Source organism: Rattus norvegicus, chromosome 6 (assembly GCF_036323735.1).
Source record: "Rattus norvegicus strain BN/NHsdMcwi chromosome 6, GRCr8, whole genome shotgun sequence".
Lineage (NCBI taxonomy): Eukaryota > Metazoa > Chordata > Mammalia > Rodentia > Muridae > Rattus > Rattus norvegicus.
The window spans coordinates 59,836,076-59,853,995 of NC_086024.1; the positions used below are offsets into that span (position 1 = coordinate 59,836,076).

Sequence of the window (17,920 nt, forward strand, 5' to 3'; positions counted from 1 at the left end):
AGGTCAGGGGATTTTAGCAAAGAATAATGCAATCTCCTAAAGTTAATACATTGTTCATATGCAAAAATCATATAAGTAACAGTATCTGTTATTAGTTGTTTTCCTGTTGGTATAATAAAATATTTTAAAAGTATATCTTTTTAACAGTTTTTTATTAAATTATTTATTTAGATTTCAAATGCAATCCCCTTTACAGGTTTCCCACCCATAAATCCCCTATCCCATCCTCTCTCCCCCTTCTTCTATGAGGGTGTTCCCCTACCCATCCACGCACCCTTTCCTTCCTACTGCCTCACCCTGACATTCCCCTACACTGGGGGTGCCCAGCCTTGGCAGGACTAAGGAAGGGCTTCTCCTCCCATCGATGTCCATCAAGGCCATCCTCTGCTACATATGCAGCTAGAGCCATGTGTCTGTCCATGTGTACACTTTGGATAGTGGTTTAGTTCCTGGGAGCTCTGGTTGGTATTGTTGTTCTTATGGGGTTGCAATCCCCTTCAGCTCCTTCAATTCATTCTCTAATTCCTCCAATGGGGACTTCATTCTTCATTCAATGGTTGGCTGTGAGCATTCGCCTCTGTATTTTTCATGCTCTGGCAGAACCTTTCAGGATACAGCTATATCAGGCTCCTGTCAACATGCACTTCTTGGTATCAACAATAATGTCTGGGTTTGGTGGCTGAATATATATGGGCTGGATCCCCAGGTGGGGCAGGCTTTGAATGGCCATTCCTTCAGTCTCTGCTGAAAAATCGTCTCCACATCTTCTCCTATGAATATTTTTGTTCCCCCTTCTAAGAATGACTGAAGCATCCATACTTCAGTTGTCCTTCTTCTTGAGCTTCATGTGGTCTATGGAATGCATCTTGAGTATTTTGAGCTTTTGGGCTAATAACCACTTATCAGTGAGTGCATATCATGTGTGATTTTTGTGTTTGGGTTACTTCTCTCAGGATGATATTTTCTAGTTCGATCCATTTACCTATTAATTTCATGAGTCATTGTTTTTTAATAACTGAGTAGTACTCTGTTGTGTAGATGTACCACATTTTCTGTATCCATTCCTCTGTTGAAGGACGTCTGGGTTCTTACCAACTTCTGGCTATTATCAAGAAGGGTGCTATGGAAATAGTGGAACATATGCCTGAGTTATATGTTGGAGTATTTTTTGGGTGTATGCTCAGTTGTAGTATAGCTGGGTCCTTAGGTAGTGGAATGTCCAATTTTCTGAGGAACCTCCTGACTGATTTCCAGAGTGGTTGAATCAGCTTGCAATCCCACCAACAATGGAGGAGTGTTCCTCTTTCTCCACATCCTTGCCATCACCTGCTATCACCTGAGTTTTAGATCTTAGCCATTCTGACTGGTGTGAGGTAGAATCTGATTTGCATTTCCCTGATGGTTAAGGATATTGAACACTTTCTTAAGTATTTCTCATCCATTCAATATTCCTCAGCTGAGAATTCTTCGTTTAGTTCTTTACATCATTTTTAATAGGGTTATTTGATTCTCTGGAGTCTAACTTTTTGAGTTCTTTGTATATTTTGAGTATTAGCCCCGTATCGGATGTAGGATTGGTAAAGATCTTTCCCCAATCTGTTGGTTACCATTTTGTCCTAAAGACAGTGCCCTTTGCCTTACAGAAGCTTTGCAGTTTTATGAGGTCCCATTAGTTGATTCTTGATCTTAGAACATACGCCAATGGTGTTCTGTTTCCTCAGTTCCCATGTGTTTGAGGTTCTTCCCCACTTTTTCTTCTATGAGTTTGAGTGTATCTGGTTTGATGTGGAGGTCCTTGATCCACTTGGACTTGAGTTTTGTACAGGGCGATAAGAATGAATTGATTTACATTCTTGTAAATTAACTACCTGGTGAACCAGCACCATTTGTGTAAAATGCTATCTTTTTTCCACTCTAAGGTTTTACCTCCTTTGTCAAAGATCAAGTGACCATTGGTGTGTGGATTCATTTCTGGGTCTTCAGTTCTATTCCTTGATCTACCTGCCTGCCTCTGTACCAATACCATATAGTTTTTATCATTACTGCTCTGTAATACAGCTTGAGGTTAGGGATGGTGATATTCCCCAGAGGTTCTTTTATTGTTGAGAATAGTTTTCAAATCCTGGGTTTTTTGTTATTCCAAATGAATTCGCAAATTGCTCTTTTTAACTCTATGAAGAATTGAGTTGAAATTTTGAATGGAATTGCATTGAATCTGTGGATTTGTTTTGGCAAGATGGCCATTTTTACAATATTAACCCTGCCAATCCATGAGCATGGAAGATCTTTCCATCTTCTGAGATCTTCAGTTTCTTTCTTCAGAGACTTGAAGTTCTTGTCATACAGATCTTTCACTTGCTTGGTTAACATCGCATCAAGGTATTTTATATTATTTGTGACTATTGTGAAGGATGTTATTTCCCTAAATTCTTTCTTAGTCTGTTTATTCTTTGAGTAGAGGAAGGCTACTGATTTGTTTGAGTTAATTTTTATGTCCAGCCACTTTGCTCTAGTAAGTAGCCACTTTCCTGTCCTCCATTCACCATTTGCTTATTGCTTCAAGATGCCAACACCCAACCCCTGTTCTGCAACAGGCTCGTAGCAGGACAAAGTACACTGAGTTATCTCTGCTCCACTGAGACTGCTTTGTCTTATCCTCATTGTTTCTTCACAGATATAGTTCTATCCTGGTCCTATTGTACATTAATTATCTCACAGAATAGTCAACCTAATGGAAAGTGTTATTCAAAGTTAAGGAGCCCTGGAGTCAGAATGGCATTGGTGTGAGTGCTAGGTAGAAACTTAGTAAATAAACACAGGCACTAGCAGAATATGAGAAAGAAGAGATTCTGTTTCCAGCCAAGTCATTAAGTACCTTTAAGGATTTATAGTAGAAGAAGCAGTTACATTGAAACCAAGTTTGGAGCTGGCAGATAAGTGAGCTGGAGGTGTAAGTCCATCACTGCACTGAGGAACATGATTTGTTCCTTTGGCTTATAAATGCAAATTTATCTGCAAAAGAGCAACAATAAAACAAGAGAGATAAAAGAAGGAGGAGTCAGGCAGTAAAGGATTCTCTTTCCTAGACTGCATTTACAGGTTCACTTTCCCTCAAGAGGATTAGGAACTTTTTTGTATAACTAGTTTCCTTTGCAACATTGTGTTAATCAACGAAGGATTATTCCGTTAATGTTAGTACCCAAGCTTCCTTTTCAATCTTATAAAAAATGAGAACTTTTAGCTTAGCCAAGTGATACATAGTGGAAATCCCAGAGCTCTGAGGTAAAGGTAGTTAGATTAATATTTCTAGATCAGTCTGAACTACATAGGAAAAAAAAAAGTCACCCGTTCTCAAAGAGCAAGACTGCAAGGTGGAGCAGAGGACAAGGTGTATGCTTAGCATGCACCAGGCGCTGAGAGCATTGCCTAGAGGGGGGAAAACTGACTTAAAATTCACGGTAAGGGTCATCTGGCACTTTTAAAAGGAAGTCTAATCCTGCGGAAAACTCATCAAAAAATAAAAACAAAAACAAAAAACAAAAAACCTAGTCTACAAACTGATGGGCTTTGATTTACATGAGCATGATGGGATCTCAAGGGTCCTTTTCTGGAACAATCACATGGTTAATATAGCCACAGAATCACCTTTATACATCAGCTGTCATTGTCATACAATTATTTCTCTACTAGTCAGGTAATTGTAACAGACACTGAATATTAAACTGTCAGACACCGTCTTTACAAAAATGCCATTTATTGAACATTGGAAATAAGCCCTCCTATTCTTTTTATTAAGCTTTATAACATATACAAGTTTATGTTGTACTCTACTATAGAATGTTTGGAACTAACTGGGCAATTAGATTTCTAACAATTTTATTTACAAATATGAGGAGCCCTGTAAGCTAAAACTTTTGTTTATTTTCCTTCATAACATAGACTGTGATAAGACCATGTTTGATAAGTTGAACTCTAAAAAAACAAACCTATGCTCTTTTGTTTACTAATTTGATCCATTGCTATAAATCTATTAAAAAATCATAAAAAGGATCCTGCTTGCAACTAAAATATAAAAATATTTATTTTAGTTGACTTAAGTTCAGAAACATAAATAAGATTTCAATGTCTAATTTTCAGTACACGCCCATAACTAAATATTCTTCAAATGATCATTTGCTTGATCAAAGACAAAGACTTCATAATAACAATTCAGCAATTAAATTTTAGCATTCATAAAAGTTGCTCTGAAATATGCAGCATTTTTAGAAACTTGGGTTAAATAAAATCAGAAATATAAAGCAGAAGTGAGATTCTTTGGTTACTAATTTGGTTCTTTGGATTTTCTTTCAAGGAAACAGTTTTGACCACGTAAAACTGCTCACAGGAGCAAGCTATTAAGAGACCACAGCAAATCTCACTTGTTACTTAATTCTAAGCATTTCTGAGGTTTAAGAAGAAGTTGGTTTTCCAAGGAAAGGACATTTCCATCCTCAGAAATCTTGTCCCTTGTGACCATTTCCACTGTTCTCACATTGCCCTTCCTAACTCAATAACATGGATAAAAATTTTAGAGTTATTTTCCCTTTAATCGATCATATACACATTAAAATGGAAAGCATCCTACTCTTTAAATATGTCACATGGTTTATGTTTTTATAATTGCATTTCATTATTGAAAAAACAGGCAATAATTGAATATTTGGGAGTGGTCAAGGTACAAAGGCTTACAATTCTGCTTCAATGAAGTATTTGTGCATTCTAAGCAACCACTTTACTTCCAGGAAACATTCTAAGCTTTCCCTAGAAAGGAAATAACACACAGCATGTGATATTTTAATTAAAAAATGTTAAATGCCAAATAGAAGACTGGTGTTTGCAAACCAATCACTATGTGAAAAATTAATATTACAAAATAAAATCTATGGAAAATTATATTTGCTGAAAAAGGACCATTAATATAGTTGAGGACCCATGATTATAAAATGATGTAGATTGTTTCTTTCTTTTAAAGGTTTTCTACTGTCCCCTGGCCCTTTTCGTACCACCTTCAGTGTTTGCTGTTCATATTCAATTTAATCTCCTCTACCAATTTTGGATCCACACAGAGGTAAGTATGAGTGTGTATATGTGTGTGTGCTAAAAATTTTATACCAAAACAGCCTGAAGCAATGTCCTAGAAATGTACTTGCCACTGATTTATTGTGTAAGAAAAATCTTAGTTGCCTTCTTTAAGGAGAAACATCTGTTCATTTTTATTCCTTTTATTCTTAATATATATTGCAAAGTTTATAAGATGCAATGAACCCAGTTGGTCTCAATTAAATAAAACAATTTTTGAACTATTAAGTACCAAAACAGTTTAATACTATATCTGCTACAATATCTCCCTGTATTACAGTTCATTAAACATTACTAAACCGAGATGTTGAAATCTATTTCAATTTAAAGATAGAAGTGTGTGTGTGTGTGTGTGTGTGTGTGTGTGAAAGTTACTAGAAAACATGTTTAACATTCTCAGAAATTAAGAGTAACGTTGGTACTCACCTTACTTTAATTACAATGTTTGTGTTTTGTTTAAATTTCTTCAATATGCTGCTAGGGTTTTATGTTGTATAACACTGAATATAGAACTTCTCGGGTCTTCTAGAGACTTTCAGATGTTCAGGCTTATATGTTTACATTAAGCAACCCCTTGGCTTATGAAGTATTTGTCTTCATTGTGTTGTTAAATATAGACATATCACAGACCCAGAAAAAGTGTACCTACATAGAAGAAATCTTGTATTAATAAATACAGCCTTGTGAAGCTCTCACAGTGAGCACATTGGTAGGTGGTACAGTGTTGTGCACAGAATAAGTAGGCACAGCCGCACAAGATGCCAAACCTTGGCACAGAGAAGCATCATCTTATCTGCAGAATTTCATACTGACAACATTCTTGGGATAGAGACACTGCTACCTTGACTTTGGACATATATGTATTATTTGATGCTCTGTCATGAAATATAATTTGTTTTTATGATACTTGACATACATCAAACAGCTCATATTATAACCATCTGAAAGAGTTGAGGCCAGTTCTGGCACTAGAGGTCAAAGACCAAATTTGTTTAGATCAGGAAAGGGAAGTGCTCTGCTGATTTACTTGGAGGGGTTAAAAGAGAATAGCATTTTACAGGGTCTCTGCACAAGGTCAGGCCTTATGTCAGGTCGGGCATTAGTTAGGATATGCAGCAATGATGCCTAAGGAACTTCCGCCTTTCCCTGATGCACCAAGGTTCACATGCCATCTCAGAAGAAAAGTGCAGACAAAAAAGACTGGGGAACTGTTTCATGATCAGTTTTTCTGGCTGCTTGCCTTTCTAGTTGAGTAGCAGTGTGTTGGAGCCTGGCACACCCGTACTTCACATTTTTGCAAGAACTTCAACAAATAGACTCACCCTTAGGTGAATTGCACGAGACAAGCCCCCATTTTATAAAATTATCGTTTAAATTCTTTATTTTTGAGTTATGTTATAAGCTATGAATTTATTTCAGAAAAATTAGCAACTGTGAAATTACAGACAGCATACTTTCATTTGTTTACAAGTAACAAATATTCAGGAGGAATCTCAAAAGCTGTTATTGATAATGGCTTCTAGAGACAGAGAAATTAAATAGACATCTGGTAGGGGAAGTTCTAATTTTCTTTCTAGTGTTTAAATAATTATGTGTTTAATTTTATGTATATGTGTGTACATGTGCGTGTGTACATGTGTGTGTGTGTGTATGTGTGTGTGTGTGCTTGAGCGTATTTTTGTACACCATGCATGTAGTTCCTGAGAAGGTTAGAACTTTCAGAGTGTAACAGTTGTTTGACATGATTTGGTTGTTGGCAGCTTAATTCCAGTCTTCTGCAAAGTAATGAGTACTCTTAATCACTGCAAATCTCTCCATCTCCCACAGAGATTTAATTTAAAAGAATATATTTTCAATATGTGCTTGTCCTATTTTGTCAACTACAAGTTACTATAGCCTGAATCCCCAAACCTGATCATTTGGACTTGATCACCAAGACCCACACTATAGAAGGAGAGAAATTATTCAAGCAAGTTGTCTTCAGACCTCCACATGAGCTCTGGGACACACACACACACACACACACACACACACACACACACACACACACTCATAAAATATCTAAGTATTATTTTTATTTGTCTTTTTTATTAGATATTTTAATTACATTTCAAATGTTATCCCCTTTTCAGTTTCCTGTCCATAAACCCCCTATCCCATTCCCTCCCCTTTCTTCTATAAGGGTGTTCTTTTAAGATGTTACCATGCATAGTAAAAGTAAAAACTTAATAGTTTTTGTCTATCAAACTGCACATTGTTACTAAAAATCTGTTAACCTTCAAAGCTTCTTGCATACTCTAATGCCCTCCATCATGGAAGTGACTGTCTATTAAAAGACCTTGTATGAACTGCAGGCATTCCTGTATTGGCCACGTGACTCGGTACATTCACAAGCACACATTTTCTTCTTTACCATCCCTAAAGTTTGGTTCTTACAGAAGGGAAAGCTAGTTAAAGAAACACTGATTTTTCTGACAGAAAATCATTCAGTTTCTTTCAAATCATTACTCTGAGGATGTGATAAAAGTATACGAAACATTTGAGAGAACAGATATAAGGTGAGAATTAAGTTATAGATAAACAATATTTTTACTGTGGATCATTTTACCAAAGAAATAGAAGTACCTTAGTCCTATCTGTATGTGAAACTTACAAAACTTTGGCTTGCTTTTACATTCTCTCTCTCTCTCTCTCTCTCTCTCTCTCTCTCTCTCTCTCTCTCTCTCTCTCCCTCCCTCTCTCTCTCTCTCTCTCTCTCCCTCGTGTGTGTGTGTGTGTGTGTGTGTGTGTATGTGTGTGTTTCTGGGGTTAGAAATGACTAGGTCTCTCTACATAGCCTTGGTTGTCCTGTAGACAGTGAGGACTAGAACTCCCAGAGATACACCTGCCACTGCTACCAGAGTGTTGAGATTAAAGGTACAACACCACACTGTTGCTGAGTTTTTAATGTCTAATGATTTGTTTACTTTTCATGGATTTTTGCTGTTGGCTCTTTTTGTGTAGATTCGTGAATACAGAACAGGCACATTTTTATACTGAAATCATTCATAGCTATAAATTCCCATTCTTTATGCATCAGTGGTGTGGAGTTTTAGCTGCTCCAGCAGGAGATAGTGTTAGTAATCTGGATTAATCTAGATTATCTCATAACCTGTTACCATGCTTAAAAAGGGGGAAGCTACACAGAATTAATTTAATGTTTTGATAGTGAAGATTGGAATCATGATGCAGAGAGTTTTATTATATTAAACTGAAACCTTTGAAGAGTGTTAATTCTGCTTGGATTCTTTGGCTTAGGTTTCTGGTATTGGTGTGTGTGTGCGCGTGTGTGCATGCGTGTGTGTGTGTGTTTTAGTCTTTTCCTATCACAAAACCTGAAACATGCTCTGCTTAGATTTTCTTTGAAACTTTCAGAGGTTTAACTTTTACCTTTAGGTTAATATTGTTTAAATATGTGCCACTTAGGCACACAGTATGTGGTTTAGATCAAGAGCCATTGCCCTTTGCAGTGAATCCAGTGCCCTTTGCAGGTATATACTCACTCTAACAGTTTTATCTACTGGATGGTCTTCACTTTATTAAAAACAAGTTGATTGTCTATGAGACTTCTGGTTTCACAAACTCTCATTATTTACTTATATTCCTTTACACAATTATTTCACTTTACTGATTACTGTAATTTGGAGCAAGAGTTTTGGTGTCGTTTGTGAAATTTGTTAAAAATGCTCCGTTAGAATTTTTTCAAGAACAATGTGGAAGAAAACTGTTTATCCTTTAGTTGTGTCTGACTTGACTTATCACTTTGGTAAGAAGCTACAGTAGACGGTGTGAGCTAGAGCAAGTTAGAGCCATCTTCTAACAGTCTATGCCTCTTCAACGTTCTGTTTCTCTGTGTAACTCCCACTCTTTTGTCCTGTTTCTGTTAGTGATGATTTTTCTAGTTATGACTTTTTAAAAATTATGACATATGTGTGTATTCCTGCTTCCCTGAATGGGTACCACATGTATCTATGTGCCCCTGGAAGTGAGAAGGTGTTTAGCTCCCTAGAGCTAAAGTGACAGGCACTTGTGAGCCATGCACCATTTTCAAAAGGAGGACTGTTAATTTGAGAGGCACTGTCCATCCCTTTTGTTTTCTGAATTCGCATGAAGGCCATTTGTCATTTATTTGTGGATATAGTAACAACAACTCTTTAAGACTCATTTAGAAACTGCTTTCACAAAAGGCTTGAGTCTTCAAGCATATCTTTGAAGTAACTAATATCAGCATAAAAGGATGATATGTTCACTTCTTATACTTTTTAGACTCCTGATTGTCTCTGTACATACTTATGTTCATCAACACCAAGTCTCTAAAATTTGGTACTACGTAATCTTTACATTCCTTAAGGCTGAAAGCACAAAAGTTAAGAGTAAAGAGAGCATTTTTTACCCCAGGATCTTAAGATGCCATTTTCTGCAGCCTTGAGGAAGCACTTTAAAGTCTCCACACATTGTTAATTTTTTCCTTTCCTTCATTGGATACTTAATTTACATTTCAAACATTATCCCTATTCCCGGTTTCCCCTCCACAAATCTCATCCCCACTCCGCTGTGCTGCTTCTATGAAGGGGCTTTCTGACCACCACCAACTCCCTCCCACCTCCCCACCCTGACATTCTCCTACACTGGGGCATCCAGCCTTCACAGGACCAAAGGCCTCTCCTCTCATTAATGTCCAACAAGGTCATCCTCTGCTTTGTATGTGGCTGGAGCCATCAGTCTATGTGTACTCACTGGTTGGTGGCTTAGTCCCTAGGAGCTCTGGGTGGTCCGATTGGTTTATATTGTTATTCTTCCTATGGGGTTAAAAACCCCTTCAGCTCTCTCAGACCTTTCTCTAACTCCCCCATTGGGGACCCCATTCAAGGTTCATTGGTTGGCTGTGAGCATCCACCTCTGTATTTGTAATATGTTGGAAGAGCTTCTGAGGAGATAGCTATATCAGGCTCCTGTTAGCATGCACTTCCTGGCATCAGCAATAGTGTCTAGGTTTGGTGACTGTATGTTTATGGGCTGGATCACCAGGTGGGGCAGGCTCTGTATGGCCATTCCTTCAGTCTCTGCTCCACACTTTGTCTCCATATCTCCTCCTATGAATATTTTTGTTCCCCCTTTTAAGAAGGACTGAAGCATCTGCACTTTGGTCGTCCTTCTTCTTAGCTTCACGTGGTCTGTGGATTGTATCTTGGGTATTCTGAGCTATTGGACTAATAAGCACTTATCAGGGAGTGCATACCATGTATGCTTTTGTGATTGGGTTAGCTCACTCAGGATGATATTTTCTAGTTCCATCAATTTGCCTAAGAATTTCATGAAGTCATTGTTTTTAATAGCTGAGTAGTACTCCATTGTGTAAATGAACCAGATTTTCTGTATCCATTCCTCTGTTGAAGGACATTTGTAATGCATTTCAGTATAGTGTGAAGCATGAGAACTAAAACAGAGCGTTGCATGTCAGACAGTTGAGTTCAGTCTTCGGGGTTGTCTAACATGACTATTCTGCAAGTGCTTTGGGTGGAGACCTGAAAGCCCATATAAAGCAATCTCCTTTTGAACTCCATTGTGACGTTGTCTTGGTGGAATTTCCCCATCTTGTTTGATACCTTTTGGTTGAAAATCTATTTTATTGGATATTAGAATGATAACTCCATCTTGTTTTTTGGGACCATTTGCTTGGAAAACATTTTTCCGGCCTTTTACTCTATTGCAGTTTCTATCTTTGTCACTGAGGTATGTTTTATATTTGCAGGAAATTGCTGTATCCTATATATCCAGTGTATTTCCCTGTGTCTTTTTTATTGGGGGATGAGTCCATTGATATTGAGAGGTACAAAAGACAGATTATTGTTAGTTCCTGTTATTTTTGCTGTTCAAGATGGTATTACGAATGTATGATTCTCTTCTTTTGGGTTTTATGTGAACTGTTTAGTATCTGTGTTTTTTGTGTATGGCTACCCTCCTTCTGTTGGAAATTTTGTTCCAGTATTCTCTGCATGACTGGATTGTTTAAGCTTGTTTTTTGTCATGGAATATGTTGGTTTCTCCATCTATAATGACTGAGAGTTCTGATGGGTATAGTATCCTCTGGTAGCATTTGAGTCTGGATAACATTTGTCCAGTATCTGGCTTTTAGCGTCTCTGTTGAGAAGTGTGGTATAATTCTGTTAGGTCTCCCTTTATATGTTACTTGGCCTTTTCCCTTAAAGCTTTTAATATTCTTTCTTTGTTCTGTGCATTTAGTGTTTTGATTATTATTTGATGCTAGGACTTTCTCTTTTTGGTCCAATATATTTGGTTTTCTGTAAGCTTCTTGTATGCTTATGGCTATCTCTTTCTTTAGGTTAGAGAGGTTTTTTCTTTTATGATATTGTTGAAGATGTTTTCTGGTCCTTTGAGCTAGGATTCTTCACCCTCTTCTATTCCTATTATTTTTGTGTTTGATCTTTTCATTGTGTCCTGAATTTCCTGGATATTTTGGGTTAGGAACTTTTTACACTATGCATTTTCTTTGACCAGTGTATCAATATTTTCTATGGTACCTTCTACCCTTGAGAGTCTGTCTTCTATCTCTTTAATTCTCTTGTTGATGCTTGGATCTATGCTTTCCTAAGTTGTCTATTTTCAGGGTTGCCTCCCTTTGTGTTCTCTTTACTATTTCTAGTTTCATTTTTAGTAAGTCTTGCATCAGCCATTTTGGATACTCCAGATAGCATGGGTATTTGGTGGAAATTCTCACCTATGTCCTTGGTCACTGTGGAGCTCCTAGGAAGCAAGCAGACTGCAGTGTTTGGTTCCTCTTTCTCTTTCATCCATGTTTACAGTTTAACCTGTGAGATTGGCTCATGGACTATTAACATAGCACTTGGTTTGGCTTTGACTTCATGTTTTGCCTAACAGCACCCATTCTAGCTACAGTTGTTTCTAAGTCTGTAAGTTAATGAGCCCACTACTTTTATTACCCAGTATTGCAAAATGACATTAAGAAACAGAAATTCTAAAGATACAAGATTTAGTGTTTGGCTAAATGATGTGTGTTTTTGGTGTCTCATTATGATTATGACAATATCACAATTTGTGGACAAATTTGGGTAGACATGGCCTAAAACATATATAAATTTAGAGGTGAGATAGGTGAACATATACTTTACTGGGAACACAGCAACCTGACCAAACATTGCTTCATTGTATCTGTTTTCTAAAGGAGACACTTTATTTTTATTCAAATCAAGCAACTCTAAATGAAATCTTTAAGATTTTACTTTTAAAGAGAAAGGAGTCTTAAAGTTTTTAAAAGATAAGATTCCTACCAATTCCAGTGGGTGTCAGAATGATTGTTTCTCTTTAGGTCTATTTCTGTGGTGGGGATGAAGACTTTTATATCTTTGGAGCTCAGTTTTAAGCTCTGACTCCTGCATGCCTGCTAAATATAGTAAGTCTTTACTGAAAACATAAATGAAGAACCACAGTATTTTTATGGGACCCTTGACTGTGAGACTGGGTGGTTCTCTGCTTTTCCTACCTGCTCTTGGGATCTCCTGTTGGGGTTCTACGCACATCTTCAATATGTTCAATATGTTTCTACTTCATCTTATATTTTATTTTGTGATGTTTGATTATTTTTCTCTTAGAAGCCTTTTCTTTTCTAATGAGGGACAGAAAGGGAGTGGATCCAGAGGGGAGGGAAAAAGAGAAACTAGGAGGGGTAGAGAAAAGGAAAACTATAATTAGGATGTATTATATGAGAAAACCTATTTTCAATAAAAAGAGCAAAAGGATGCTTTGATAACCGATAGGGATTGGTAAATATCCCTCATTAGATATTTTCTTTCTAGTCAGAGTTTCAGCAGAACATCATGACTGTGATGTCATTGTGTCTTCTATGCCCATGAAATACAAACAGAAACATTTAGTTACCAAATAGATATGTTATTATAAACACATTTTCTAAAAAATAAGCATTTTCTCCATGCTAAATCAATTATTGTAATGCAAGATACAAATAATAGGAAAATTAAAATATGAAGAGAAAAGAAAATGTCCTCACCTTAGGGAATGGTTTTGTATGTTATTAGTCAATAAATACAGAATAATTAACATTTGTTATGAAATTTGCTTCCATAGACTCAACATTCCTACCAAATATGAATGCTATAATAGCAATGAATCATGTTTAAGATATAAAACTATGTGACCTTCAATGTGACCTTTTCTTATTGCCCTGATGCAAAGCTGCTATTAGGTAGGACTTTTGAATGAGACCACCCTGGTGCAAATTGTGATCAATGGTTTTACTGCATCCTACTGTAATTCTATTCAGAATATCCCTGAAGCTACTATAATCCTTTTTTTTTCAAAATAAAGGAGGAAAAGCAAAAAGCTTTCTTAGACATCTTTTTGATACTAGCTGATATTGGAGCTTAAAAGACACTTCAGGAATTACAGCATATTTGGTTAAGAATATGTAATTTAACAGAAATGCTTAATAGTAGCAATAACCTGATAGACTACAATAATAAAAAATATATTGCCAAGAGAAAACCAGATCAAAGCAAAAGAGAAATCTTAGTAACACAAATTATGGCTTTTATTTCCATTTCTCTGGTTTTCTAGCTCATTTGCTTTATATGAACATTTTCATAATGCTGTTACATGTTTATGTACATAAACATAAAATTGATTCAAATCATGTTTTGTTACTGTCTTAAATCCCCACCAAGATGTGTGGTTTCTGTAGTCTAATGAGTCATAAGAGATAGCTCAGTGGTTAAGAGCACAGACTGCTCTTCCAGAGTTCCTGAGTTCAATTCCTAACAACCATATGGTTCACAACCATCTGTAATGGGATCCGATGCCTTCTTCTGCTGTGTCTGAAGAGAACAACAAGGTACTCACATCGAATAAATAAATAAATAATAAATAAATAAATAAATATTTAAACAAATAAACAAACAAAAAAGAGTATATCTGCATCCACCCGAGTGTGCAGTTGTCTTGGCTTTTGTTACTGCTACTCATATACTAATGTTCTAAAGCTTTGTACAAGAGATTTCCAACCTCACTGTTCACATCTTCCCTGGAATGTCCTGAGAATCACACATCTACATTTGCATGTGACCTACCATTTCTCTGTCTGTGTACCTCTCTTTCTACTAACCTCTTACCTAAATCTATGTGGAAATCACATCCTCATAAATCCCACCTCTGCTTCAGAATGGCTTGTTCTGAAATTCTGTTTTGGAGAAGAGTTAAGAATCCTGGCTTCATCTCTGGCAAAGCTTTCCATGAAGACCGTGTCAGGTTGCTGCAGGCAGCACTGTAGAATTGTTATGGGGGAGTTTCGTGTCTTTTCGTTAATATCCCAGTCTTACTAATAAAGTCACTTAGAAAGGAGTGAGAAGACAGCGGGAGGACAATTTAATCAGAGTTAAAACAAAGCAAAGCAAAACAAAACAAAACAAAAACAAACCAACAAGAAACCAGGAAAAACAAGTTCCATAACTTGAGAGCTGCCCAGAGGAGAGAGAAGGATTTGATGAAGAAAGCACTTTTTAGTTAAGCATGGGGATTTAACAAGCAGGTAAGCATATGACAGAAGAATAGGTGCATGGCAAATTGGTCAGGTGTGCTGGCTTTGGAGAAAGAGTAAGAAAGCCCAAATTGGTAAGGAAAACAAGTTTAGGAAAGAGAATAAAAAAGAAAGAGTCATGCTTTTATTTATTTTTAGAATAATCCAGAGTAGCTGGCGTATATACAATGCGGCACGGCTGAGGCCCGGAAGGGAATATATGGCCGGGGATTGGCAGTGGTGTGTAAGTGGGGGATTTTTTGGGGAGGAAGGAAGTACACCACTCCATTTAAGAGATAAGTCTTCCTCCTCTCTCTTAAGTATAACTTAAGGTAATACATAACTTTATATGTGAGGTAGAACAAGTGCCTATTACGAAAGGCAAAGGGTTGCTTCATTTCTGTTCTGTAAAAGAGATATTTTTTTTAATCTATTCAAGTAGAGGTAAACGGCTCTTAATGGTTCATCATTCCTAAAGAGAGGCATCTCAGGAATTTATAGTATATAAGATTCGGCACTTCTGAATGGTGGCCCCTTAACTAGGTGACTGATCTTCCCTACTGCATGTTAGATATCCTCCTAGGCCAGATATTCCACTGACTTGACTGTAAGGAAATAGATGAGATTTTAATGGTATCTAACAGTGTTGTGTCCCTGCTCTCCATACCACTGCTGCTCATGGTGCCAATAAGGTATTTCCTTCTGAGAACATATTACTTTAGACCTCCAAAGAAAATCAATAAACTTTAAAATATAGGATCACTACAGGGATGCACTAAGAAAAGTCAGAAACCACAATGACTGAGTTTGTAGCTGGCCAGTTAATAGATTCCAGAGTGCTGCAAACATTAGGAGATACAGAGAAGTAGGCACAAATGTTACTCTATATTGGAAAAACCACCAGGGAGACAACAGTAGAGGTTGACAAGGAAAGCTGACATTTAATGATGCAACCAAGAAAAGACTTGATTATTATCTCTCCACACACCACCAAATTCCATTTTCATGAAAGTTTGGGCATTTTCTTGTATTGTTCAAAATTTTGTATCTACTTTAGAGACGAGAACACTGGAAAGAATTATTGTTTCTTTATATATATGCAGACAGATACACACATACATACAAACACACATACATACACACACACACACACACACATATATATATACTCTCATAAATACATTCATACATACACACACAAAATCTCAACTATTTGTAATATGATTTTTTAAGTCATAATTCTGGGAAAAAACATGTTTTTTCCAGACTTCTGGAAGAATTATTTTATTCTTCGTGTAGGAAGAAGGAAATTGGAATCTGCAAATCTGTTTCATGAATAGATTTAACCGTTGCTATTTCTTGATGTGGTACCTGGAGGAAAGTTATGAAATATTTTGTTGCAATGTGATTATAAAACTTAAATATGAGTGTTGAAAACATGTAATTAGACAAGTTAAGTGGTTTTTGGTTTGGTTTTATCAATATTTTGTATTTTATTATTTAAAGCAATGTTTAAATTTAAATATATTTTATTACATTCTTCTGCTCTCCCAAGTCATTCCAGATCTTCTCCTTCTTTCTAATATTCGACTTTAAGTTCTTTCTCCAAATAGAAACTCAAAATCCAGTACAAGAAAACACTCAAATCCTAGAACATTAAAAAATTTTGCCCCCAAAAGAAATAAGGCATAAAATTGTTACCCAAATAAAAGCACACAAAAACTGTGGAGTCCACTCTTTGTTGACTATATACTCCTGAACATGAAATGCCTGATGTGCAGTGCCATTATGTTGAAGTAAACTTGCTCTCCCAGAAGGTATAAATGACAGTTCTGTTATTAACCTTTACCATAGTGGATAGGCTTATATTCATTCATTCATTCATTCATCCATTCATTCATACTCTCATTCATTCATTCATTCATTCATTACTTTCTTGGATATGACAAAAATACAATAAGATAAACCAAAAACTATCACTTTGAGATTGGATAAGACAGACCAGTAGAAGGCAAAGTGTCCAAGAGAGAACACAAGAGTCAAAGACCCATATGTTGGCCCCTCAGAAATTCCATAAAAACGCTAACCTGGAATCCTTAATATAATCAGGCAGGAGCTGGGGCAGACTGGCTCAGGCCCTGTGCATGCTGATTCTGTCTCTGTGATTTCATGTGAGCTTTGCTCATGTTGATTTAGAGGGCCTGTTTTCTTGGTGTCCTTTATTCTCTCTGGTCTTGCATCCTTTTTCTCCTTCTTCCTTTGGCTTCCCTGTGCTCTGAGAGGATGGGTTTGATAGGCATCTCCTATTTTTGCGTGTTTTAAAACCCTCTATCTGCATAATATCTGGCTATGTCTCTATATCTGCTTCATCTGGTGCAGGAGGAAGTTTCTCTGATGATGGCTGAATAAGGTGCTGATCCCTGAGTATAGCCAAATGTCATTAGGACTCTCAGTTTATCACTACATTTGGATTTTTCTTTACATTTCATTTTATTTTTCTTTCTTCTTTCTTCCTTCCTTCCTTTCTTTCCTTTCTGTCCTTTCTTTTTCTTTTCTTTTTGACCAATATCATTGGATTTTGTACTATGTCCCTGGAATAAAGAAATGTTACAGATACACAATTTCATTTTCATTATGTAAACTATGTCACTTTTTTTGGGTTCCCTGGTACTAAAGATTGCCCAGTGATCATTTATTGAAGCAATTATCAACTTGAAACTTTTAAAATCTTTTTCACATCATACACGTTTTCACAGTGAAACAGGCATGATCACAACACGACATTATTGTGGGTCATGAAGACCATGTAGGTTACTTGTTGACAGACACAGAGTACAAAAGTGTTTATGTATGACATAATTCCTTTTATGGAGCTTATTAAGCATTTCTAGCAATCATCATAGCTATTCACACACATTTTGTGTCATAATTTAATGCCTCTGTATTTCACTAGAAATAATTTGAATGAATACACTTAAGAGGGAATTGGATAAAAGTAATTGATTACTGTACAAAGTACTCTTAGCAATGCTTTTGTATAGATAGTAATAATATATCCAAATAAACATACTGAGTCACATGTCCTATGTCAATCTATTTGGAAGTGTCAAAGTGGATGTACTCTCTAAGGACAGAGCAAACATGGCAGGTGCTTTGATCTTGTCCGTTACACTTCTCAGCTTCCTTCTGGCACGT

The 17,920-nt window shown here is 36.6% G+C and overlaps 1 protein-coding gene across 2 annotated transcripts in view; it reads left to right on the forward strand.

Moving 5' to 3' along the window:
* The window catches only part of Agmo (alkylglycerol monooxygenase), a 331,357-nt gene that overhangs the window by 122,581 nt on the left and 190,856 nt on the right, over positions 1–17,920 (forward strand). For both annotated transcript variants that reach the window (XM_039112499.2, NM_001135899.1), the window contains exon 5: positions 5,012–5,107. In XM_039112499.2, the coding sequence (XP_038968427.1) occupies positions 5,012–5,107 (96 nt within the window). The remainder of the gene's footprint in view (positions 1–5,011; positions 5,108–17,920) is intronic.